The 22,601-nt window shown below is 42.5% G+C and overlaps 1 protein-coding gene across 1 annotated transcript in view; it reads right to left on the bottom strand.

Annotated features, from left to right (window-relative positions):
• Window positions 1-523: 523 nt before the first annotated feature.
• Window positions 524-22,601, bottom strand: part of LOC145405278 (uncharacterized) — a 42,925-nt gene continuing 20,847 nt past the window's right edge. The window contains exons 4-6 of the mRNA XM_080276693.1: window positions 15,135-15,339; window positions 7,480-7,631; window positions 524-709 (exon numbers count right to left, since the gene is read on the bottom strand). Coding sequence (XP_080132819.1) covers window positions 524-709; window positions 7,480-7,631; window positions 15,135-15,339 — 543 coding nt within the window. The remainder of the gene's footprint in view (window positions 710-7,479; window positions 7,632-15,134; window positions 15,340-22,601) is intronic.

A 22,601-nucleotide genomic window follows, 5' to 3' on the forward strand; every position in this document is an offset into this window, starting at 1 on the left:
GTTCCTGCAGGGTTTTTGGATCAGCATTCTTTCTATATCATGCATTGCCTTAAAAGTTAGTTATGGGCCTCTTGATTATGTATCTGTGCATGTGAAACATCTCATCTGTCTCATTAACCCCATCATTCCAAACTTGTATGCCTGTACTTTTCTTCTTTATTAATGCTATTTCTAGATTATTTTATTCAGCCTAGGGAGAGACCTTTTCTAGTGAAGAGTTAGTTAAAGCTAGATTTGACCCACAAGTCTGAAATGCCTTTTTTTAAACTGAAGAAAATCATGTCGAGGTTGCATGAATGACAAACAATACATTAAAGAGAAGAGGCTTAGCAATTATCACATTCTTTAGTTAATTCAGATGGTTTAAACAAACTGAGTTTTGGTGGCTGGTTTATTTTCCTGTTTCATGATTTGGTTTAAAAGAATTTGTTGATTTGCAAAAGGATACTGAGATGTCACATGAAAAATAATTCACTAAGGAAAAGGCGTTACATCTCCAAAGCCACATATACTATAATATAGTTTAGATGGTTTCAACAAATTGAGTGTTGGTAGACACTGTGTTTTCTTGTCCCATGAACTGATTTAGAAGCACCTGCTGGTTCTTGTTGTACTCCTCTTCCACATTCCTGCACTGCCTGGCCTGTAAAATACCTCGGGGAGTTGTGTTGGCACCAGCATTCTGAACCATGGACAATGGATGCCGCAACTGAAATAATTTTATATTTATTTATAATCATTCTCATCACTATTACTATTACCACCACCACCACCACCATCATCATCATGACGAATGTCACACTGCCATATTGCAGAAATTCCACCTATCAGAAATCTTTTATTCCCCGAACTGCATCTTGGAACTCACTTCCCCAGAGTTGTTTCCCCCTAAACTTCAACCGGCAGCTGTTCAAGTCCAACTGTTCCAGATATTTTATGCATGGAGGACACCAGTAATCTGGTGTACAGATTATTATTTTTTTATTCATTTGTTTTTCCTTCCTCTGTTGTTAAAAAAAGAAAAAAAAAAAAAAAAAATCATCATCCCTACCTCTTTTCCCACCCAAGGATGGGATGAGGCAGCATCCACAGGGCAAGATAAAACCTGATAGGAGAATAATCATGAGGTAGGGTTCTGAGAACAGGGAAAAAACCTAACAGTAGAACTAATCAACAGCATACCCAGTACAGTGGATCATATCTCCTAACACAAATCCCCTACCTCTTCGTCAACAGCCCAGCTCCTAAATGAACTCCCCTAGTCTATCCTCATGACATGTCTGAACCATCTGTCTCCTCCTTTCTACTTTCTTTTTGATATCCTAATGGCTGAGATGGTCACTGGCCTACTATGCTCTCACAGGGTAAATCGAGGTTCCTCCATACTAGTGGTTCCCAAACTAGGAGATGTCCCTCCTTATGGGTCATGAAATTAATTGTGTGTGTGTGTGTGTGTGTGTGTGCATTCACTTAATTGTACCATACAGGATTTGAGCTAAGCTCTAGTTCTCCCATCTCTTTTCTACAAATATTTATTATCCAATCTAGATTTAAACACATGGATGCTCTGCTTGCACCAACTCAATCGGTAGAGAGGTGGCCTGCAGTCCTAATGAACCCATGTTCAAATCCCAGCTGGGGCAGGGAACACTTTAAGAATTTGAATTTCATAAAAGCAGACTTTACTGATCTGCCGGAAGACCTGCCGACATGTCATAAAAATACCCCCGCTAATACCAATGCACCAGTCCTGCATGAGACAACCCTAGCATGTATTCAATATGGACGGTGGGTGTCAGTGCTGAAGTGGTGACATGTAAAGGTGTATGGTATGTGGAAGCAGGCTATGAAGCCTATGCCCAGAGTCAGAGACACAGACACAGACACACACACAGACAGACAGACAGACACACACACCGCTCGCTGGCAATGTTCTCGCTTGCCATCTGGTAGACGGTAGTTCGCGCCTCGCTCAGGTCGCGAAAAGTTTCACTGACAAAGTGGGTGGTTACTGTCCCCCTTGAGCAAGGGGACGGGTGTGTGCATGTGTGAAGGTCACAGCTTTAGATCGGACTATATGAGCTCTCAGCTCCCTTCCGGGAGGGTTAAGGCTGACGATCATGACCATCAAGTGATCCTGACCGACCAGATGAATTACACACACACACAAATAAAAACTTTGAAAAATTAAATTTCTTTTCATCACTGAGGCATTGACTCCTCTTCAGCTTGAATTCATGTCCTCTTGTTCTTCCATCATTTTTCACAAAGAGGTCCTCTCTGTCCACACATTCTATTCCTCTTACTCCTCTAAACACTGTAATCAAATCTCCCCTATCTCTTCTCTCTCTCAGGGTTGGCAATTTCAGTTTTTCTAAATGAGAGAGAGAGAGAATGAGGGAGTGTGTGTAATTCATCTGGTCGGTCAGGATCACTTGATGGTTGTGGTCATCAGCTTTTACCCTCCCAGAAGGGAGCTGAGAGCTCATATAGTCCGATCTAAGGGCAAGGCTGTGACCTTCACACACGCACACACCCAGCCCCTTGCTCAAGGGGGAGAGTAACCACCCACTTCGTCAGTGAAACTTTTCACAACCTGAGTGAGGCGCGAACTCCCGTCTACCAGATGGCAAGCAAGAATGTTACCAGTGAGCCAGCGAGCGGTGTGTGTGCGCATGTGTGTGTATTTACCTATTTGTTCGTATTTGCTTATTTGTAGTATAGAGGAACTGAGCTAAGCTCGTGTTGTCCTGTCTCCATATCTACATTTATCTAGTCTAGTTTTAAACATGTGATAGTTCTTTGCCTGCACCAGCTCTTCATCTAAGTTGTTCCACATACTGTACTTATGCTTCTATTCGGGAAACTGAACCTTTCAAGATCATTAAGACATCTACTTTTCCTCAACTTGAAGTCATGACCTCTTGTTCTTCCATCATCCAACACAAAAAGATCCTCTCTATCCACCTTTTCCAATTCTCTTACATTTCTAAAAACAGTATCGTGATCAAGTCACCTCTTTCCCTTCTCTCATGCAGTGTTGGTAACTTCAGTTTTTCCAATCTCTCCTCATAGGTGAGTTCCCTTAAGCATGGTATCATCCTCGTTGCCATCCGTTGAACCCTCTCCAGTTTATCAATATGCTTCTTCAAATGAGGTGACCGTACCACAGCCGAATACTCCAGTCTTGGTCTTATAATGGTCACTATCAACTCTCTCAGCATCTCCTCATCCGTATAGTTAAAAGTCACTCTGTATCAGCTGGTTAGAACCCCACAGCTGATCACCAATAATGTATCAGCTTAGGCGTGACTGCACTGTTCCAAGCAGGTTATCTATGATGTAATGTTCCACCTGGTCAAAGTCACTTCCAACTGACACTCTCCACCAATATTTCTCTCACACACAGGAGATGGTGGGAATATCGCTGTAAATTCTGTTGAAGAAATGGTAGGTAGCGTGTGCAGGTGAACAGAAACTTGAGTAGATTGTGTTTTATCTCTCTTTATTCGCCACAGAAAAATACAACTGCGACACAGAGAGAATTCAGAGTAGTACGTCTCTCCCGTTTGAGTGATAAGAGTGTTCTGCTATAGCTGGCCGGCTTCCCCGCTGGGAGTGGCCCTGGGTCAGCATAATATAGAGGTGCCGTTCCTCAGATACTTTGGGATTTATGGGGGAGGGCGGTGATGGTTTGGACAGTGAGATGGTTCGGACAGTGCATTCCCTGAGAAACGTATGGGATCTAGGGCTGTGTGATCTTGTGTGAAAGTGCCAAAGTTTGTTTACTTCGACCACGCGGAACCTCCAAGCTACAAACCCCTCACTTTTTGATGCAGGTCAGATTTTATGTTTTTTTTTTTGCATCTCCTATGTAATAATTTGAGTGTATATCGTAAGATCTACCTTTATGAATATGCCAGGCATCGAACTGGCATTATATAGGTGAATCTGTGTTGCATGTAGAACATAGTGCTATGAAAAACGAATGTTAAATTCTCTCGGGTGCAACTTGAGAGTACGCGTCAATTAATTACATAGATTTGGGATGATTCGGACAGTTGAGGAGGGGGATGGTTCGGACAGTCCAAACTATCCCTCCACTACTACCAAGTCATGACCTAATCAAATGATAATGCAACTTTTGATAATTTATATCTGAACACATAGTGAAACACCATTCTTCATAGTTCATTCATTCATTGCCAGACGCCATGTATCCCAAACGGGGTGGCCAAGGGCTTAGAGTTAATTGTTTTACAGGGAGGGGCACTAATCCTCCACCAACCCCACTTGACATATTTATAGTTTTGTTTATTTAACCTATTCCTCAAAGTGTAAAAAGATGGAAGGGGTATTACAACTTCTATTTCAGTTTTGCAGGCTGCAATATGCGTTAAAAGTCTTAAGTTAGTCAGTCTGAAATAATGCCTAGAAAATGAAAAGTGAAGTCAATATGAGAGAGAGAGAGAGAATTATGCATAATTTTGAAGCAGAAAGTAAGAGGTTAAGTCAGTTATTAATGAATCTGGTGAAGGTTATTTTGCTTATAAAATATTATTATTTTTTTAAAACAAATATCAAGTGGTTCATTTAGATTCTGAAGTTTAATTTTGTACTTTGGGAAAATGAAATGTCTTTGAATTAACAAACGTTTGTTTTTATCCAATCCAACTCACATAATTTTAAGAATATGCCGAGTAATACATATGGCCGAACCATCCCACCCTACTGTCCGAACCATCACCACTAGTATGGATATTCGGACGATTTCGTCTCTTGTGTTTCGTTAACTATTGCTTCAAGCTGAAAAGAGCCAAGAATTTCATATTATCTGCCTAAAGAGCCAAATGATGTGCAACATTTTAACATAAACCAGATTATGCTCATGCTTAAACCTGAATTATAAAAAAAAAAAAAAAAAGTCCGAACCATCACCTCCCTCCCCTACATGAGTAGAATTAATTACAACTCTACCATGCACATTACACACCTCAATAAAGTATACATACGTTCAGTGACGAATTATGCAAGCCCTGCCTGGGTTCCTAGCCTCACCAAAACACACTACAACACTACAGACCATACAGAACAAGGCCCTAAAAATAATCATTGGCTGAACAGCTACTACACCCACAGACCACCTACATCAAGAAACCAAAGTCCTCAAAGTCGAGGATCACCTAGACATGAGAGGCACCGAGTTTCTTGCTGCAGCCTCCACAAACCCACAATATCCACTATATTACATGGCAGTACCGGTACATCCACCCATACCAAGGAACACCAAAACAACACCCAGCACATGATACCATACACAAATACTGTCATCTCTCTCCTCTCATCCACCTCAGACCAGCTTCCAGAAGCATATCCACACTCAGATCACTCGCCGCTCAATTCATTCACTTAAAGACAACACTAAGCTGCATGCACGGCCTCTTGATATCTACCCTTCTGAATCCTATCTCCCTCATGATGACAGGGTCCACCTGGCCAGGCTGAGATGTAGGCACAATCCAGCCCTCTTAAGCTACCAGAAGAGGCTGGATGACTCCGTCGCTGATGCCTGTCCAGGATGCAACACAGCACCCCATACTATTAAGCACATTATGGAGGACTGCATTGCACACAATCACCTACGCCAACAACACAACATACACTCCTTGAGAGCTCTGTGGGAAAGCCCGGTCTCGGCAGTGGCTTTCCTAAGGGACTCGGGGCTGTTCGGCAAGACTGCCTAGGGAACAACTACTACTACTACCCTCAAGAAATCATCTATTTCTAGCCTTGCTGAGATTAGACTATCTACTTTAGAATATGCCATTTTCAATATTTTTGCATTATTATTTGTCCTTCTCTCTCCATCTCTCCTTCAGTACCTCCTTAATTTCTGATCCATAACTCTCCAATGGAACTTTGTCTTCTCTTCCTCCATTCTCTGGAAACTTTTTTCCTTAGCTTCTTTAACAACTTCCATTATTTTAGCTCTATATTTTTTAATCCCTCCTTATCTGCTAATTTCCAAGTCTTGTTGATTATTTCATTTACCATGACCTGTGATTGAAATTTTACTTTAGCGGCCTTGCCCCTCCATCCACATATTTTCCCAGCCTAAACACTTCTTCAGTCTCCTCTTGGGCTTCGTCATTTCCTTCCATAACTATTGGTACTGGTACTATTTCCTTCGCCCTTCTCAGTTCTTCCCTTTCTCTTTCTGACTTCACTGGCATTGGTTTTTCTTTCAAACCTGAGATAATCACACATTTTTTCTTGTCTGCTGCATCTCTGACAAATGATTCTTTACTTTTTAGTACCTTCACCATTTCCTTCTCCACCTTTTTCCTGGTTTTCCTTTCTCTGTTGTTCTAAAATTTCCTTAAGACTTATTTTATCTTCCTGTTGGGTTTTCTTCCACCCCTTATAGTGTTCTTGGATTTCCTTGACATGTTTCTCATTCACCTTGGTTTTAGAGTCATGTTTGTCAAGTTTACATTTCATCGCCCCTTATTTTCCCGTTTAACCTGTTTTATTTCACTTGTGGCTGATTCGTTATTCGCTTTTAATTCATACACCTTTCTCTTCCGGTTAACACTGCATGAGCAGATGCTTTCTAACTCATTTTTCAACTCCTTTATCTCCCTCTCCTGTTCTGAGGTTTGTTCTTGTAATTCACTAATTATTGCCCACACCTATTTTAATTCCTGGGCATTCTTCTCAGCCAATTTCCCTACGCTTGCTACTCTTGTTTGGTTCAGTTTGATCCTTCTGTTGTTTTGGTCTTCAATGGAGAACCCCGCGAACTCTCTTATCACTGGATGTAAACAATGGACTACTTCTCTCTGCCCTGGTGCAATCGTACAAAATTTGAAATCGCCACTGTGCTCTTATTTGACTGATACCTCCAGCTTATTTTCACTCAAATGAGACAGGACCACCATTCACACATTCAATTCACATATTCACAATAGGCATGCTTCCTTTTTGCCACTGATTTGGAGTTATTTTCCCCACGATCTGGATGGAGCTCCACCGCTGACGACAGCCTATATACTGTGTGTGTGTGTGTGTGTAACCATCAGCAGAAATGTGTTACTTTTGCTTAAAAAGAATATAATAAGAACAGTTTTAGGCTTAACTCTTAGCTTGAGTAATCGTACAGCTTGAAATCTAGATTATGGTTGTCTGAAATCCCATTGGTCTTGGGAATTGCTATGCTGTTTTTACTTACACTTAGCATAAAACTGCAATCTCTCCATCTTCATTTCTGATCTGTAAGAAGATTAATACTAGAATATGATGCTGGTCATGAAGAAGTGCTATGGAAAGGATGTGGAACTGCAGTGTTGTCCTATTCTGCCACTGACTTGTGAAATAAAGAACAAAAATCTGGGATGTGAAATACAGTACAAAAGGACAAAAATCTAGGCCAATTTAGTGTAAAAGGACTACCTGGAACATGAGTATAATAATGCTAACCTTGTCATTTGTACCATTAGCTGTAGGGTTTTTCTTTTCAGTTAGACTGTCGTGTTCAGTAGCTACTTCTGCAGTGCCCTCTTTCTTTGCTTCATGTTCCTTCTCCCTTGAAGCTAAATTTTCTTGCTCAAATTGTTCTGAAGCTCTGAAATCTGAAAACACAATGTATTGATATGCACAGTCCTTGTAGAAATAATGTAGTGTTAAAACATTATTAGACTTACTCTATAGGAACACTGAAATACACCCCCAAAATTTAAATACCAATACACTTTAACTCTTGATATACAGTACCTCTTTGCCTTGTCCTTTGCCTTCTCTTTGGAAGGGTGGTGACCTGAATGAATGAACAGAAGGCAATGATTATGTGTGTGTGGATGATAAAATGAAAAGGTGTGTAAGGGATGCAAGGACATACAGAGGTTGGGGGAATGGACTTTCTGACCACCACTTGGTGGTGGTGAAAGTCAAGTTTCAAATGAAATGGAGGAGGAGGAGAAGGGAAGGAGAGGTGGAAGTAGTCCATATGAGAAGGATAGAAATGTTGCGAGAGAATGGAAAAAGAGGCAGAATATAAGAGAGAAATGGAGGAGCAATTGGGTAAATATGATATGGAGTGGATGGGGGACATCAAAGGTATAGGCAACACATTCACAGAAGAAATCTGTACAGCATGTGAGGTGGTGTGTGGGGTGAAGAGAATATGAAAGAGAGTGCAAGGAACAGCATGGTGAAATGAAGGGATGGGACAGGCTGTGGTGCAAAAGAAGAAAGCGTATAGTGAGTGGATGAGAAACGGGTGTGAAGGAAGTTGAGAGACAGAGGAGAGAGTTATATGTTGAGAGGTGGAAAGAGTAGTAAGAAAGAGTAAGAAGAGAGTGGATGAGGAATCTGGAAGGAATCTGAGTGTAAAGTGGCAGGAATGTAAGAAAGAGGTAAAGAGAGTTAGACAGGGTGATAAAGAGGTAAAGAGAGTTAGACAGGGTGATAATGAGGTTATGAGAGTTAGGGTGATAAAGAGGTAAGTCAGGGAGTGAAAGATAAACATGGTATATTTGCTAGTGGAGAAGGGAGAACAAGTGAGCAGATGGAGAGGACAATTTAAGGAATTGTTGAACATAGAGACTGTAAGTAATGCACATATAAGTGACTTGGGAATGGTTGGGAGGAGGAGGGAGGTGAGAAGAGAGGAAGGAATCAATAGGATGGGTGTAGTGGATGCAACGAAGAAAGTCAAAATGAAGAAAGCCCCAGGAATTGACTGAATGTGTGGTGAAATGCTGCAGTATGGGGAAGAGATAGTAGTAGAATGGATATGGAAGATGTGCAGATTGGCCTGAGGGGAAGGCAGAGAGTCCCAGAGGATTTTGGAAGTCAGGTATAATTACTCCCCTGTGGTAACTATATAACCAAATTATGGCACCTGGTTGTTTAATGGGTAATTAAGGTGCTTCAATTGGAAATCCAAGGGGTGGTTGTGGTTTATTGCTCACATAATGCCACTCAGGGATGAGTGAGGCTGGTCACTCTCATCTTAAATGTCAGGACCAACTTGCCTAGTCCCAGGCTCCTACACTCCTCGTGGGGTGACATAAGATTGGATGATGGAACGATGGATGGACAAAGGAAAAGAGGAAAAAGAAGTGTGTGGTATTCATAGGGGGACATGTCTTCTTAGTGTAATAGGTAAAGTATATGGTACTTATATGGTACTTACTGACCAAGTTAAGGAAATAACAAAGGAATAAGTTGGAGAAGAACAGGGAGGTTTTAGGAAAAGAAGAGGTTGTGTAGATCAGATATTCATTCTTAGGTCTTCAGTGGAAAAATTTCTTGAGAGGGAAAAATAAGTTGTATGCGGCCTTCATGGATTTGGAGAAAGCGTATGACAGGGTGGATAGACAAGGAATGTGAAAAATATTAACGATATATGGAGTATATGGGAAGTTGTTGAATGCCGTGAAGAGTATGTATGAGGGTGTAGAAACTTCGTAACTTCTTGTAGTGTGTTTTGTAGATCAGTTATACATATATTAGACTCATGGACGAGTGGTTGTTATACGTGAGTAGTTTTGTAAGTAGATAATCTTCATTCCCTTTGTCATGCAATGACAGGAGAGGTAAAGATTAGTATGGGACTATTTTTATTTGTCTTGGAAATATTAACAAAGTCTCTCACACACGAGTGACGTATAAAGTAGAGTCCCGCTAGCTACCTCTCTGTTTCGCTCTCTCTCTCTCTCTCTCTGCCACCCTCTTGCCCCTGTTGCTAGCCTCCTTCTCTCCATTACCTGTCGGTTCTATGGCAAGCCCCTTTCTGATCTCTGATTCCTACATTCTTGTTTAGCAGGGGTCGTGTCACATGGGCTATATTGTCGTGGAAATGTTCTAGAAGCCTGTGTGTGTGTATGTGTGTATATGTGTGTATGGTCACGAGGCGCTGTTTGTGGGCTATTGTGCTGTGTGAGCCATTCTGGAGAGGTGCTAACATCACTTCCTTTGGCCCCTAGGTTTGGCACTGACCTGACCTCTAGACTATAGTATGTTGCTGGTTATTATGTATTAAGATATTTTACAGTCCTAACAAGGCTGCAGTGCATGTGGATAGTGAACTGAGTACACTTTTCTATCAGAATGTTGGATTGAAAATGGGATGTGTCATGTCCCAATGGTTGTTCAATCTGTATATGGATGGGGTTATAAAAGAAATATAAGGTAGGGCAGAGGATGTTGGAGTGACCTAATAAGAGAGGGGAGTGTTTGGAAACTCCCTGTACTGTTGTTTGCAGATGATAAGGTACAGTATTGTTAAATGAAGACGAAGGGGAATTGCAAGGCTTGGTGAATGAGTTTGGGAGTGTGTGTAAGAAATGGAATCTAAAGGTGAATGTAGGGAAGAATACAGTTATGGTCTTTGAGAGAAGTGAAGTCACTTAATGTACAGTGAGGATGGATTAGGAGGAAATGGAAAATGTGAGTCCATTTAAGTACTTGGGACGTGTGATGAGTAAGGATGGAAGTTTAGAAGGTGAAGTGCTTAAAAGGGTACAACAGGGAAAAAACATTGCTGGTAATTTGAAAGCAGTGATAAGGAACAGGGAAGTGAGCAAAAAAAAAAAAAAAAAAAGGTCTCTGCATGACGGTATTGTGATACCAGCTCTAATGTATGGAAGCGAAGCTTGTATCTTGTTGGAAGGACACAAGTCAAGAGTGAGAGCAGTGGAAATAAGTTGTCTGAGAGGAACACATGGAGTTACATGGAGAGACAGACTGACAAATGAGGAAGTGAAAGGGTGCAGATGTGGACGTGTTAGAAGGCATCAGGAGAAATAGATGGAGGTGGTTTTGCTATGTAGAGAGGAAGGAGGGCAAGAGACAAATGAGGAGAGTGTACTGTATGTGAGTGAAGTAGAGAGGGAGGGGTGGAAGGGGAGGGGGAGGCTGAGGATGAGATGAAGGGATGGAATGGAGAGGTATATGAGTGAGGGGGTGTGTGAGCTGGGAACAAGGCAGTGAAGCGGCATTGGACAGGGCAACATAGAGGCGATTTGTTTGTGGCCACCCCTTATGGGACTGATGTCTGGCAAAAGATAGACAGGCAGATATCCCTCTCTACCTAACTGACATACACTCCCCTACAACAGACAGTCTCACTCTTGATTCTCTCAACACAGGTGCATTATCTCAGGGAGGACATTAAAAGTGATGTATGATGATTCAGGAACCTACAATACTCCAGTTGAGCAGAAGTGGATGAAGGTTTTTTTGCTCATGCAGGCCAGTTAGTAAAAGGCAGGCTGGTCTTTTACCCTTTAAAGTACTGAACTGCAGTAGCCTAGCCTCAGATCTCTACACCTCTATCTATCTATCTATTGCCAGACGCCTCAATCCCATTTGGGGTGGCCACAAACAAATCGCCTCCAAGTCGCCCTGTCCCCTGCCATTTCACTGCCCTACTCCCAACTCACACCCCCCTCTCTCATATACCTCTCCACCCCATCCCTCCATCTCATCCTCGGTCTCCCCCTCCCTCTTCCCCCCTCCACTTCACTCACATACACTCTCTTTGTCAGTCTTTCACCCTCCATCCTCTCCACATGGCCAAACCACCTCAGTGTGTTCCTCATAACGCTTCCTATCACATCCACATCAACACCACAATGCTCCTTCATATCCTCATTCGTCAGCCTGTCTCTCCACGTGACTCCACAGGCTCCTCTTAAATAACTCATTTCCACTGCTCTCACTCTTGACTTGTGTCCTTCCAACAATGTCCAAGCTTCACTTCCGTACGTTAGAGTTGGTATCACAATACTGTCATGTAGTAACTTTTTCACTTCCATGCTCACTTCCCTGTTTCTTATCACTGCTTTCAAAGAACCAGCAACCTTTCTTCCCTGCTGTACCCTTTCAAGCGCTTCACCCTCCAAACCTCCATCCTTACTCATCACACTACCCAAGTACTTAAACGTACTCACATTTTCCAATTCCTCACCATCCAACCTCGCTGTACATTCACTAACTTCACCTCTCTCAAAGACCATCACTTTACTCTTCCCTACATTCACCTTTAGATTCCGTTTCTTACACACTCTCCCAAACTCGTCCACCAAGCCTTGCAGCTCCCCTTCGTCTTCACTCAACAACACAGTATCATCTGCAAACAATAGTACAGGGAGTTTCCAAACACTATCCTCTCTCACCAGGGCCACTCCAACATCCATTACCCTACCTTGAGCCTCTTTTATTACCCCATCCATGTACAGATTGAACAACCATGGAGACATGACACATCCCTGTTTCAAACCAACTTTCAAAGAGAAAAATTCACTTAGTTCACCATCCACACGCACTGCAGCCTTCGCACCATCGTACATACTCTTCACAGCATTCAACAACTTCCCATCTACTCCATATATTCTTAACACTTTCCACAATCCTTGTCTATCCACCCTGTCATATGCTTTCTCCAAATCCATGAAAGCCACATACAACTTCTTTCCCTTCTCTAGAAACTTTTCCACTAAAGATCTAAGAATGAATATCTGATCTACACAACCTCTTCCCTTCCTAAAGCCTCCCTGTTCTTCTCCAACTAATTTCTCCGTTCTTTCTCTAACGCTGTCTATAAGTATCCTACCATACACTTTTCCTATTATACTAAGAAGACAAATGCCCCTATGATTACCACACACTTCTTTTTCCCCTTTTCCTTTGTACAAGGGAATAATTATACCTGACTTCCAATCCTCCGGGACTCTACCTTCCTCCCAGGCCAATCTGCACATCTTCTACATCCATTCTACTACTATCTCTCCCCCATGCTTCAGCATTTCACCACACACTCCATCAATTCCTGGGGGTTTCCCCGTTTTAACTTTCTTCATTGCTTCCACAACTTCTATCCTACTGATTTCTTCCTGTCTTCTCACCTCCCTCCTTCTCCCAGCCATTCCCCAGCCACTTATACTCGCATTACTTCCATCCTCTACGTTCAACAATTCCTTAAAGTGTTCTCTCCATCTGCTCACTTTTTCCCCCTTCTCCACTAGTAATCTACCATTTTTATCTTTCACTCCCCTGCTAACTTCACTTCCACCCTGTCTTAACTCTTTTCACCTCTCTCCAGAACATTTTCTTACAGTCCCTCCACTTTACACTCAAATTCCTTCCAAATTCCTCATCCACTCTCTTCTTACTCTCTCTTACTAATCTTTTCACCTCTCTCATTCTTTCTACATATACAGTAACTCTCTCTTCCACCTCTCAACTTCTTCCACGCCCCTATTTCTCATCCATTCATTGTATGCTTTCTTCTTTTGTGCCACAGTCTGTTTCACCTCTTCAGTCCACCACGCTGTTCCTTGCACCCCCTCCGTCTTCTCTTCCTTCCACACACCACATCACATGCTGCACATATTTCTTCTGTAAATATCTTACACACACCTTCCACGTCTCCCATCTGCTCCAATTCATATTTGCTCAATCGTTCCTCCACTTCTCTCTTATACACTCCCTTTTTCTCATTCTCTTGTAACCTTTCCACTCTCCTTGCAACTACTCCTTCCCCTTCTATTCCTCCATCTTACTTGCATTCTAATTCTGGCCACCACCAAGTAGTGGTCAGAAAGTCCACTTCTCAAAGGGGGTAAAATGAGAACAATTTTATTGTTTTGCATCTGATGTAATACTACCTAAGAGCTGACAGCCATGTTATTTCTAGGTTTTGAGCTTTGGAAAATCTTCTGTAGAACCGGCACAATAAAGTAGGGAAAAGCCAATTATTATTATTATTATTATTATTATTATTAATACTGTAATTTAATATTATTAATATTATCCTTATTATTAACCCTCTTGTTACCAATCAAAGCAGGCTGTGTCCAACCACAAGCGAGTACTTGGGGCACAGTCCTGGTCATCCAAGGCCACACACTGAGAGACATCCCCTGTCACCGTGCTATTCCCGTGCACTCAGTAGTTCATAAACAATTTATCTTTATACCCTTATTTATGCTTCGATAATCGTAACTTTATCACGGTAATCCTGAATTAATGTACAGCAAACCCTCGATATAACGAACTAATTGGGACGAGGGGTGGGTCGCTATATCCGACAGTTCGCTATATCTGAGGGATTACCGAACTTAGGTCGCTATACCCGGGGAGTCGTTCGGTCCTACTTGCACAACCACAGCCTAAACTTACTCTATGAAGTTTTACATGGAGAAATCAATGGTTTATGTAGTTATACATGTAAATATCATCCTGTATGAAGTTGTACATACAGTACACTTACTGTGCCAGGAAGGGATACTGTTGAAGTACAATTACTGTGCCAGGAGGGATGCTGTTTAATTACACTTAATGTGCCAGGAAGGGATGCTGTTATCACCGTGGGCTGATTCACAAACCTCCCCAGCATTTAGCTACCTTTGTTTGCAGAATCTGGGGGAAGTTCAGCTGCTATCTGGCCGTTCACTATATCCGAAATTCGCAATACCAGGGTTCGTTATATCGAGGGTTTAATGTACTTGCTTATGGTGTTGTAAAAAAGATCATCCATCCATCCATCCATCATCCAATCCTACATTGCCCCATGAAGAGCGTAGGAGCCCGTGGCTAGGCAGTTGGTCCCGACATTTAAGAAAGATCAGCCAAATGTAAATTATGCCCCCCCCTTTTTTTTACTTCAGTTTTTTCTTCTTCTTTTTTCATAGAAATGTAATTTTAATGGTAAATGTGACTGTGAACGAGTTACTGGGAATTTATCTGGCTACATTTCGGTGTATAAAGAATTACTGTAGGTCAATTAGGGCCGATTTTACGAAGAGTGAAAGGAAATTATCTTATGCTCGAGCAAGGCTCGTAGGGCACTGAATGGAGCAGTGGGGTGACGCTGGGTGCAGAGCGGGTTAAGCACGGCGAAGGGATACATGGGAACGCAAGCAGTGCTTTGTTCTCGCCTACAAATGGATGCAAAATCATTCCATAACCAAAAAATCAGGGGCTATTTTCAGCGACATAACCGGTGTCGAATGGTAATGAGCAGTTGAAATGTGCACAGATGCAGCCTGCGTCAAATGGTAACAACTGAATTAAATTTGCACCGCACCAATAAACACCAAAGGGTTAATATTACTACTATTACTTACGATGCTCTTTATTGTACAGAGGTGTTCTTGGTACTTTATATGTAGGTGATCTTGGGTCAGTCTCTTCACTGTTATCACTGCTGCCAGTACTGTTAGCTTCACTGTCACTACTCACAGATTCCAACTGTGCCAGCCTTATAGGTCTTCGTGTAACTGGTTGCCTCTGAGTGTCCTTCTCTTCCACTTGGATGGGTGTTCGTTTCACCTGGCAAAGAAGTTTTGGAATTAAATCTCCTGTTGAGAAGTAAGATCTGCAAGACAGGAAGTACTGGAAGGTTCTCAGTACTTCTCTCTCTCTCTCTCTCTCTCTCTCTCTCTCTCTGCCCCCCCCCCCTTTTTTTTTTTTTTGTCAGAGTTGTCCAGTATGCCTACTATTTGTGAGCAGAGGCATTTTGTAAGGTTATGCATTAAATTTTATGCTCTTTTTCCCTATAATATTTTATTAATATGATTGTTTGTTAAATTATGAAATTTTATTTCAGTTTTATGTTAAATAATTTAGAGTGTTATGCAGGGTAAGAATACTCTGAGCTATTCTGAATGTCTCCCAGTGGTAACTGTTGCTCCTTCGAGAGTTTACTAGAACTTTGCAGAAATAGGGAAGGCTATTTAAGGAGGTGGAAGAACCTATGGGAATCAGTTTCATTTCAGTTTAGTTTCAGTGCAGCCTAGTGAAGATTGTAAGGCTCAGGCACTTGTGAAAACAGTGAAGTGTATTTGGCAAGCATTAAGCGTAATTATTTAGTGAATAAAGACTGCGAACTCGAGAAGCCAGTGTTTGTTGCACACTGAAGGGCTGACCATAGGGGGAACAACTCACTGGGCAACATCCGTCCTATACTGAACATTGCTGTTGGAACTTGTGGCAGCGTGGGATGAGGACATAACACTCTCATCCAGACAATCTCTCTCCTTTTTATTTACCTTCTCTTCCTCCTTCTGCATCCTTCCTTCTCTCCATCCTCTTCCTCCAATCCACCATCACCCTCCCCCCTCCTTGCCCATCCTCCTCCTCCTCCTCATCATCATCATTATCATCATCAATACATCATCAACTGATAACCTTAATTGTGTGAAAAGGAAGAATGTGATTTTTAAAGAGGCAAATCAGATGAAAAGGGAGAATTGGGATATCATAGGCGAGCAGTGTGTGAAGAATGATGAAGGAAGGGTAGTGGTGAACAGTGGGGATATTAAAGACACATGGAGAGATCATTACAGCCAGTTGTTGAACGAGGAGTTTCACTGGGACAGGGAAGGTTTGGAGCCAGCAGATCCAGTGTTTGGCCCTTGGCCTTTGATTGACGTTGCTACTGTGAGCAGGGCAATAGGCAGGATGTAGGTGAGGAAGGCAGCGGGTATGTCTCGGATGACTGCTGAAATGCTGAAAGCCTCAGGAGATACAGGAGTTACATTAGTCGCTGAACTGATAAATACAATTATATATGAGTGTGTTGTCCCAGATGATTGGCTGAAGAGTGTAATTGTAAATGTGTACATGAGGAAAGGTGATGCCCTGGAAGGAGGAAATTATAGAGGCATAAAGCTTTTAGACCAGATAATGAAGTAATGGAGAGAGCTCTAGAAGGTATGATTGGAAAAAGGATGAATATTGATGAGATGCAATTTGGCTTTATGCCAGGCTTCAGGAAAAATATATAGGAAAGAAAAGGGAATTGTACTTTGTTTTTGTTGATTCTGAGAAGGTCTGTGACTGTGTCCCTAGAGAGGTGGTGAAGTGGGTAATGAGAAAGCTTGGGATCAAGAAGTGGCTGGTTAGGGTCGTTTTGGCCATATATGTGGGTGCTCACACCCAGGTAAGGGTGAATGGAGATTTGAGCGATGAGTAGTAGTAGTAGCTGTTCCCTAGGCAGTCTGACCGAACAGTCCCAAGTCCCTAAGGATGGCCACGGCCGAGACCGGGCTTTCCCACAGAGCTCTCAAGGTGTGTATGTTGTGTTGTTGGCACCGGCGATTGTGTGCAATCCAGTCTTCCATAATGTGCTTAATAGTATGGGCTGCTGTGTTGCATCCAGAACAGGTATCAGCAATGGAGTCATCCATCCTCTTCTGATAACTCAAAGGGCTGGATGATGCCCACATCTCAACCTGGCCAGGTGGACCCTGTCTTCAAGAGAGAGGTAGGATTCAGAAGGGTGGATATCATGAGGCCATGCATGCAGCAATGTGTTGTCTTTAAGTGCCTGAATAGAGCGCCGAGTGATCTGAGTATGGATATGCTTCTGGAAGCTGGTTTGAGGCAGGCGAGGGAGGAGAGATGACAGTATTTATGTATGATATCATGTGCTGGGTGTTGTTTTGATGTTCCTCGGCGTATATGGATGTGCTGCCATGAAGTTTAGTGGATAGTGTGGGTATGTGGAGGCTGCGGCAAGAATTTGTGTGCCTCTCATGTCTAGATGATCCTTGACTTTGAGGACTTTGGTTTCTTGGTGCAGGTGGTCTGTAGGTGTAGTAGCTGTGCAGCCCATACATGTAGTCACTTGGGGGTCAGAGGGGGCAGTCTGCCCCCCCCTGGGAAAATTTTGGGGAAATGCTAAAAGGGATTTTTGGCATAGTTCTTGTATGACAACACAGTTTTCCTAATTTTACTACATGTATATTAAACAATATTATCTATTTCCAAAAATATTTATTTGACAGCAATAATTTACTTTGAAACTGAAAGCTAGACCAAATATAATAAAACCCTTGAGAAAAAATGACTAGTTATAACATAACAATTTCCACTATCACCTTAGATTATGCGGTTAATATTAGAGCTCTAGTGATGTTTTGCACTTGAATCCTGATGAGGTGTAAAAATTGCCTTCCTGTCCCCTCAGCCACATCCTCTCACCCTGTAGCCAGTTGCAAACAATCACTGCACAATTATTGTTACAAACAACTGAAACAAGCAGAATTTTTGAAGACTGCATGAAGTAATTTTGATCACCTCAGACTAAATTTTTCAAAGTATGCAGATATAAATATATGTGCCAGGGGCCTCATTTGGGTGGGGAACAGGGGGATGTGTCCCCCACACTTTTTAGAGGCTGGGGGGCCCCGCCTTTTCTAGGTGAAAATTTTCAGGATGAATAGCTTTATGCTGTTTTTCCTTTTTTTTTTCTTAATGGAAAAATCCATTCTGTACAGTACAGTACGGTTCAGGTGATATGAAAATCATTCCCTGCCGAGCGGGGCAAGTCAAGTAGTCACCTGAGTCAAGTATTAAGAGAGGTTAATTCCACAAGATGTATTTACTTAGGTAAGTCTTGACGTATGCAGCACCCCTGACGCCTGAGCCAATGAGAATCAAACTAAATGAATAAGTAGTAGAAAACAGAATTTCTATTGGCTACCACCACAGCAATAGTACAAAACAGAATACCAGGCTGGGGGTGGGTGCAGCAGAGAATTTTAATTTACACATCCGTGCTTAGCGGGAGAGGGAGAGAGAGAGAGAGAGAGAGAAATACAAAACTGCAAAGGAAAATAGAAAAAAGCGATAGTATCACGAATGTGGGCAAGTGTATGTGTTCGGGACACTCACACCAGTGTGGTGACAGATATTTTGGTGAAATAGTCCAAGTGTTTGCCCCCCCCTTCCCCCCCGGCAAAAATCCTGGATATGCCACTGGTGCAGCCTGTGATTATTTTTAGGGCCTTGTTCTGTATGGTCTGTGGAGTGTTGTAGTGTGTTTTAGTGAGGTCAGAAGCCCAAGCAGGGCTTGCATAATTCATCACTGAACATATATATTGTTTGTATACTGTGGTGGTGGTTTCTTTGTTGTGTCCAAATGTTGTATGGGCAAGTGACTTTAGGGCACTGAGTCTTGGTGTTAATTTATCTTTAATGTTTGTGATGTGTTGTTTAAATGACATCGATGTATTATATGTTACATCAAGGATTTTGGATGTGTGTGTGTGTGTGGTAGGGGAGTGTTATTTATGGTGAGGTGTGGAATGTGACTGTGTTCTGCTGTCCAGTTTGTGAGAAGGGTCACTGTAGATTTGGCTGGGGCTATTTTGAGTCTGTTTATGGTGAACCATTTGTGTAGTGTGTTGAGGTAAGGGTGGAGGATGTGTGTGGCTGTTTGCATTTTGGTGTGTACATGTAAGTGTTATGTCGTCCACACAGGAGGCTATGTGTATTTGTGGTGTGTGGGGTGTGGGTATGCCATGCATGTATAAGTTAAAGATGGTAGGGGACAAAACAGGTGCTTAGGGAGGCTGTTTGTGAAGTTTCTGATGTTCAATGACTGACCAGCAAATGTTACATGTGCACACCTGCCTCCTAAATAGATTGCCAGTCATCCTTTTGTGTTACTGTGCATGTTTGTGTTGAATATTTTGTTTGTGAGGTAGTTGCGGAGGATGGCATCAAAACTTTACTAATGTCTAGTGTCTAGGAGTGTTCTGTGTGGTGGCCAAGTTTTTTTTTTTTTTTTTTTTTTTAATGTGAGGAAGAAGGAACCAAAGGCCATGAGCCCACAAAACTGTTCCTTCCAAGAGAAAAACAAAATACAAGAGAGCCAAATTCAAGATCCATTCATTTCGAGATGCCTGGACACACTGCGTTTGAAAGACTGAAGATCATAGGAAGCAGGAAATACAGACAGAGGGAGACAGTTCCAGAGTTGACCTGTTGCATAAATGAAGGACTGGGAGTAACGGTTAACTCTTGCATTAGAGAGTTGGACAGAAAAGGGGTGAGAGTTTGCTGCTAGACGGGTGCTACGCGCCCGTCGTAGAAGTGGAGGAATGCATGCAGACAGTTCAGAGGAACAGTGACCATTGAAGCAGCGACAGAAAAGAGATAAAGATGCAACATTGCGGCGAAGAGACAGAGGTTGAAGGGAGTCAGTAAGAGGGGGATAGTTAATGAGACGAAAAGCTGATGTCATCAAAAACTCTCTGTGTAAGGTCTGTAAGAAGAGTGTTTGTGGAGTATAACGGCCTAAAACCATGTTGTGATGGGGTTAGGGGAATGTGAGGTGTAACTAGCTGTAATATCAGTTGTTCAGTGACTTTGGAGGGGGTGCAGAGGAGTGTGATGGGACGGTGTGAGGAATGTAACGAGGGGTCTTTGTTGGGTTTTGGGATAGTGATGCTAGTGCCATGCTTCCAGAAGTTGGGTATTATGTTGTGTGAGTTGCCGTAGATTAATATGTTGGTGAGTGCTTGTCTGCCTTGTGGTCCAACGTGTTTAAGGTGTATGTTGCTTATGTTGTCTGGTCCACAGGCAGATGAGTGCTTAAGGTTGCTAATGATGTGCTTCGTCTGGTTGTAAGTGAAAGGTGTGATGCCTGGGAGTGTGGGGAACGGTCTCTTGCATCAGATGACACATCAGTCGTTGTGATGGGGGTTTAGATGGCTGATATGTAAAAAGTGATTGATGAGAGTGTTTGCCCATTGTTCGTTTGAGGGTATGGTGTCTGTTGTTGTGATGGCTGCATTTGATTGTGTAGTGTTGCTGTTGGAGAGTGTGATGCTGTTTAGTGTTTTGTAGAGTTTGGTGTGTTTTTTTGTGATCAAAGTTTTGGAGATACTTATTCCAATTTAGCATTTGCTGTTCTGATATTTTATTGTTTATTTGAGTGTTGAGCTCTTGTATTTGTTGTATGGTGTCTTGTGTATGGAGTGTTGTACTGTGTTGCACTGACTGATAAGGCAATGAATTTCTGGTGTGAAGTTGGGGTTGTGTTTCTTTCTGTTGCCTCTAGGGATGTCTTTTGTCTGCATTTTGAATAATTGTATTGAAAGTGTGCACAGGAGTGTTGATGTTTGTGATGGATGTACTGTTTAATGTTTCAAAGTGTTGTTCTGTTTCAGTTGTAAAGGCCTCCCAGTTGGCTCTCTTATAATTAGTGTATGTGTGTCTGTGGCCAGCTGGCGTGATTCTGGTTTTGGTAGTGATGATGATTGGGAGGTGGTCAGAGCCAAGGGTTCTGACCACTCTCCAGGATGTTGTGGGGGTGAGGTTTGGGGAGCAAAAGGTGATATCTGGGGATGATGGTAGGAAAAGGGCTTGGTGTGGGATATGGGTAAGCTGATGGAGATTGTTGAGAATGAAAAGATTAACTGTTTGGGATTGTTGTATCAGCCCTCTGTCTGTGTCAGGGTTGTTGACATGCCAGGTCAACGCCTTAGCATTGAACTCACCACCCAGGATGATGATGGGTATGTTAGTGAAGTGGTGTATTTAAGGAGAGTAATTGTGTGGTACTGTGGGGACGACTGAGGGGGAATGTATTTACTAGCTGTTGTTTTATGTAATTTGTTACCAGTGCATATTTTAAACTGATCGTACTTCAGTTGTGGTGTCATATGGGGGGAGAAGTGATTTTGTGTGTGCACACACATTCTAAGAATGTTGGTGTGCATCAGGGGTCTGTCTTGGGTCTTTTGTTGTTTATCATGGTACTTGAAGCCCACTCACATGACCTCAGAAGTGGACTCCCGTGGGAGATGTTATATACTGATGATCTGGTGTTGATTTCAGAGAATGAATGGGAGGCAAAGGAAAGATTTAGAAAGTGAAGAGATAGTATGGGGCATAAGGGCTTAAAAGTAAATGCAGATATAACAAAAGTGATGGTATCTAGAGCTGGCAGTAAGGTACTATCAATGACGAGGGAGAGTGGCCACGTGTGAACTCTCACAAGGGCGTGGGAAGTAATTCTATCTTGTGCAGTGTTTGAGATAAGTGGGTGCATAAGATATGTAGTGGTATTAGAGGTAGAAAGTGAGAAAATGTTTATTTCATATGTGCGGGGTGTCGGGGAGGGCATGTGGATACTGCCAGGTGGGAAAGGATTGAACATGCTGGAGAGTCCCTTGAGTATGTGGAAGAGTTTTGTTATTTGGGAGACATGTTATGTACTGGAGGTGGGGCAGCAGCTAGCTCTGTGGCTAGAGTGAGGAGTGGTTGGAAGAAGTTCTGGGAGCTGTTGCCTCTCCTGACACTGAGATGGCTTTCCCTCCATGCTAAGGGATTTTTTATGCAGCATGTTGGGAGTGTAATACTGTATGGTTGTGAGACATGGGCAGTAAACGAAGAGGACATACTCAGGCTCAAATAAACAGAAATGGCAATGATTAGGTGAATGTGCAGTTTGTCCTTGAGTGTGAGGCCTGGAGGGATTAGGTATACGATGGAAGAGATCAGAGGTAGGATGGGGTTGGAACGTATTGGTGTTGTGATGAGGAGAGGTAGACTGAGATGGTCTGGGCATGTGGAGAGGATGGGAGATGATAGTTGGGTGCAGAAAGTGAGAAGTGTTAATGTTGAGGGTAGGGTAGTGAGAAGTAGACCGAAAAAGACCTGCGACAAGGTCACTGAGTGTGACCTCAGGGTTAAGGGATTAAATAGGGAAGCTGCCAGAGATCAAGTAGCATGGACAGCTGCCATTAGGTGACCGAGGCTAAAGCATGCAAGCATGTTTGAGCCTTTAAAAAAAAAAA

Source organism: Coenobita brevimanus, chromosome 66 (genome assembly GCF_032717465.1).
Source record: "Coenobita brevimanus isolate Jiangsu-jjx chromosome 66, ASM3271746v2, whole genome shotgun sequence".
In the NCBI taxonomy this organism is placed as follows: Eukaryota; Metazoa; Arthropoda; class Malacostraca; order Decapoda; family Coenobitidae; genus Coenobita; species Coenobita brevimanus.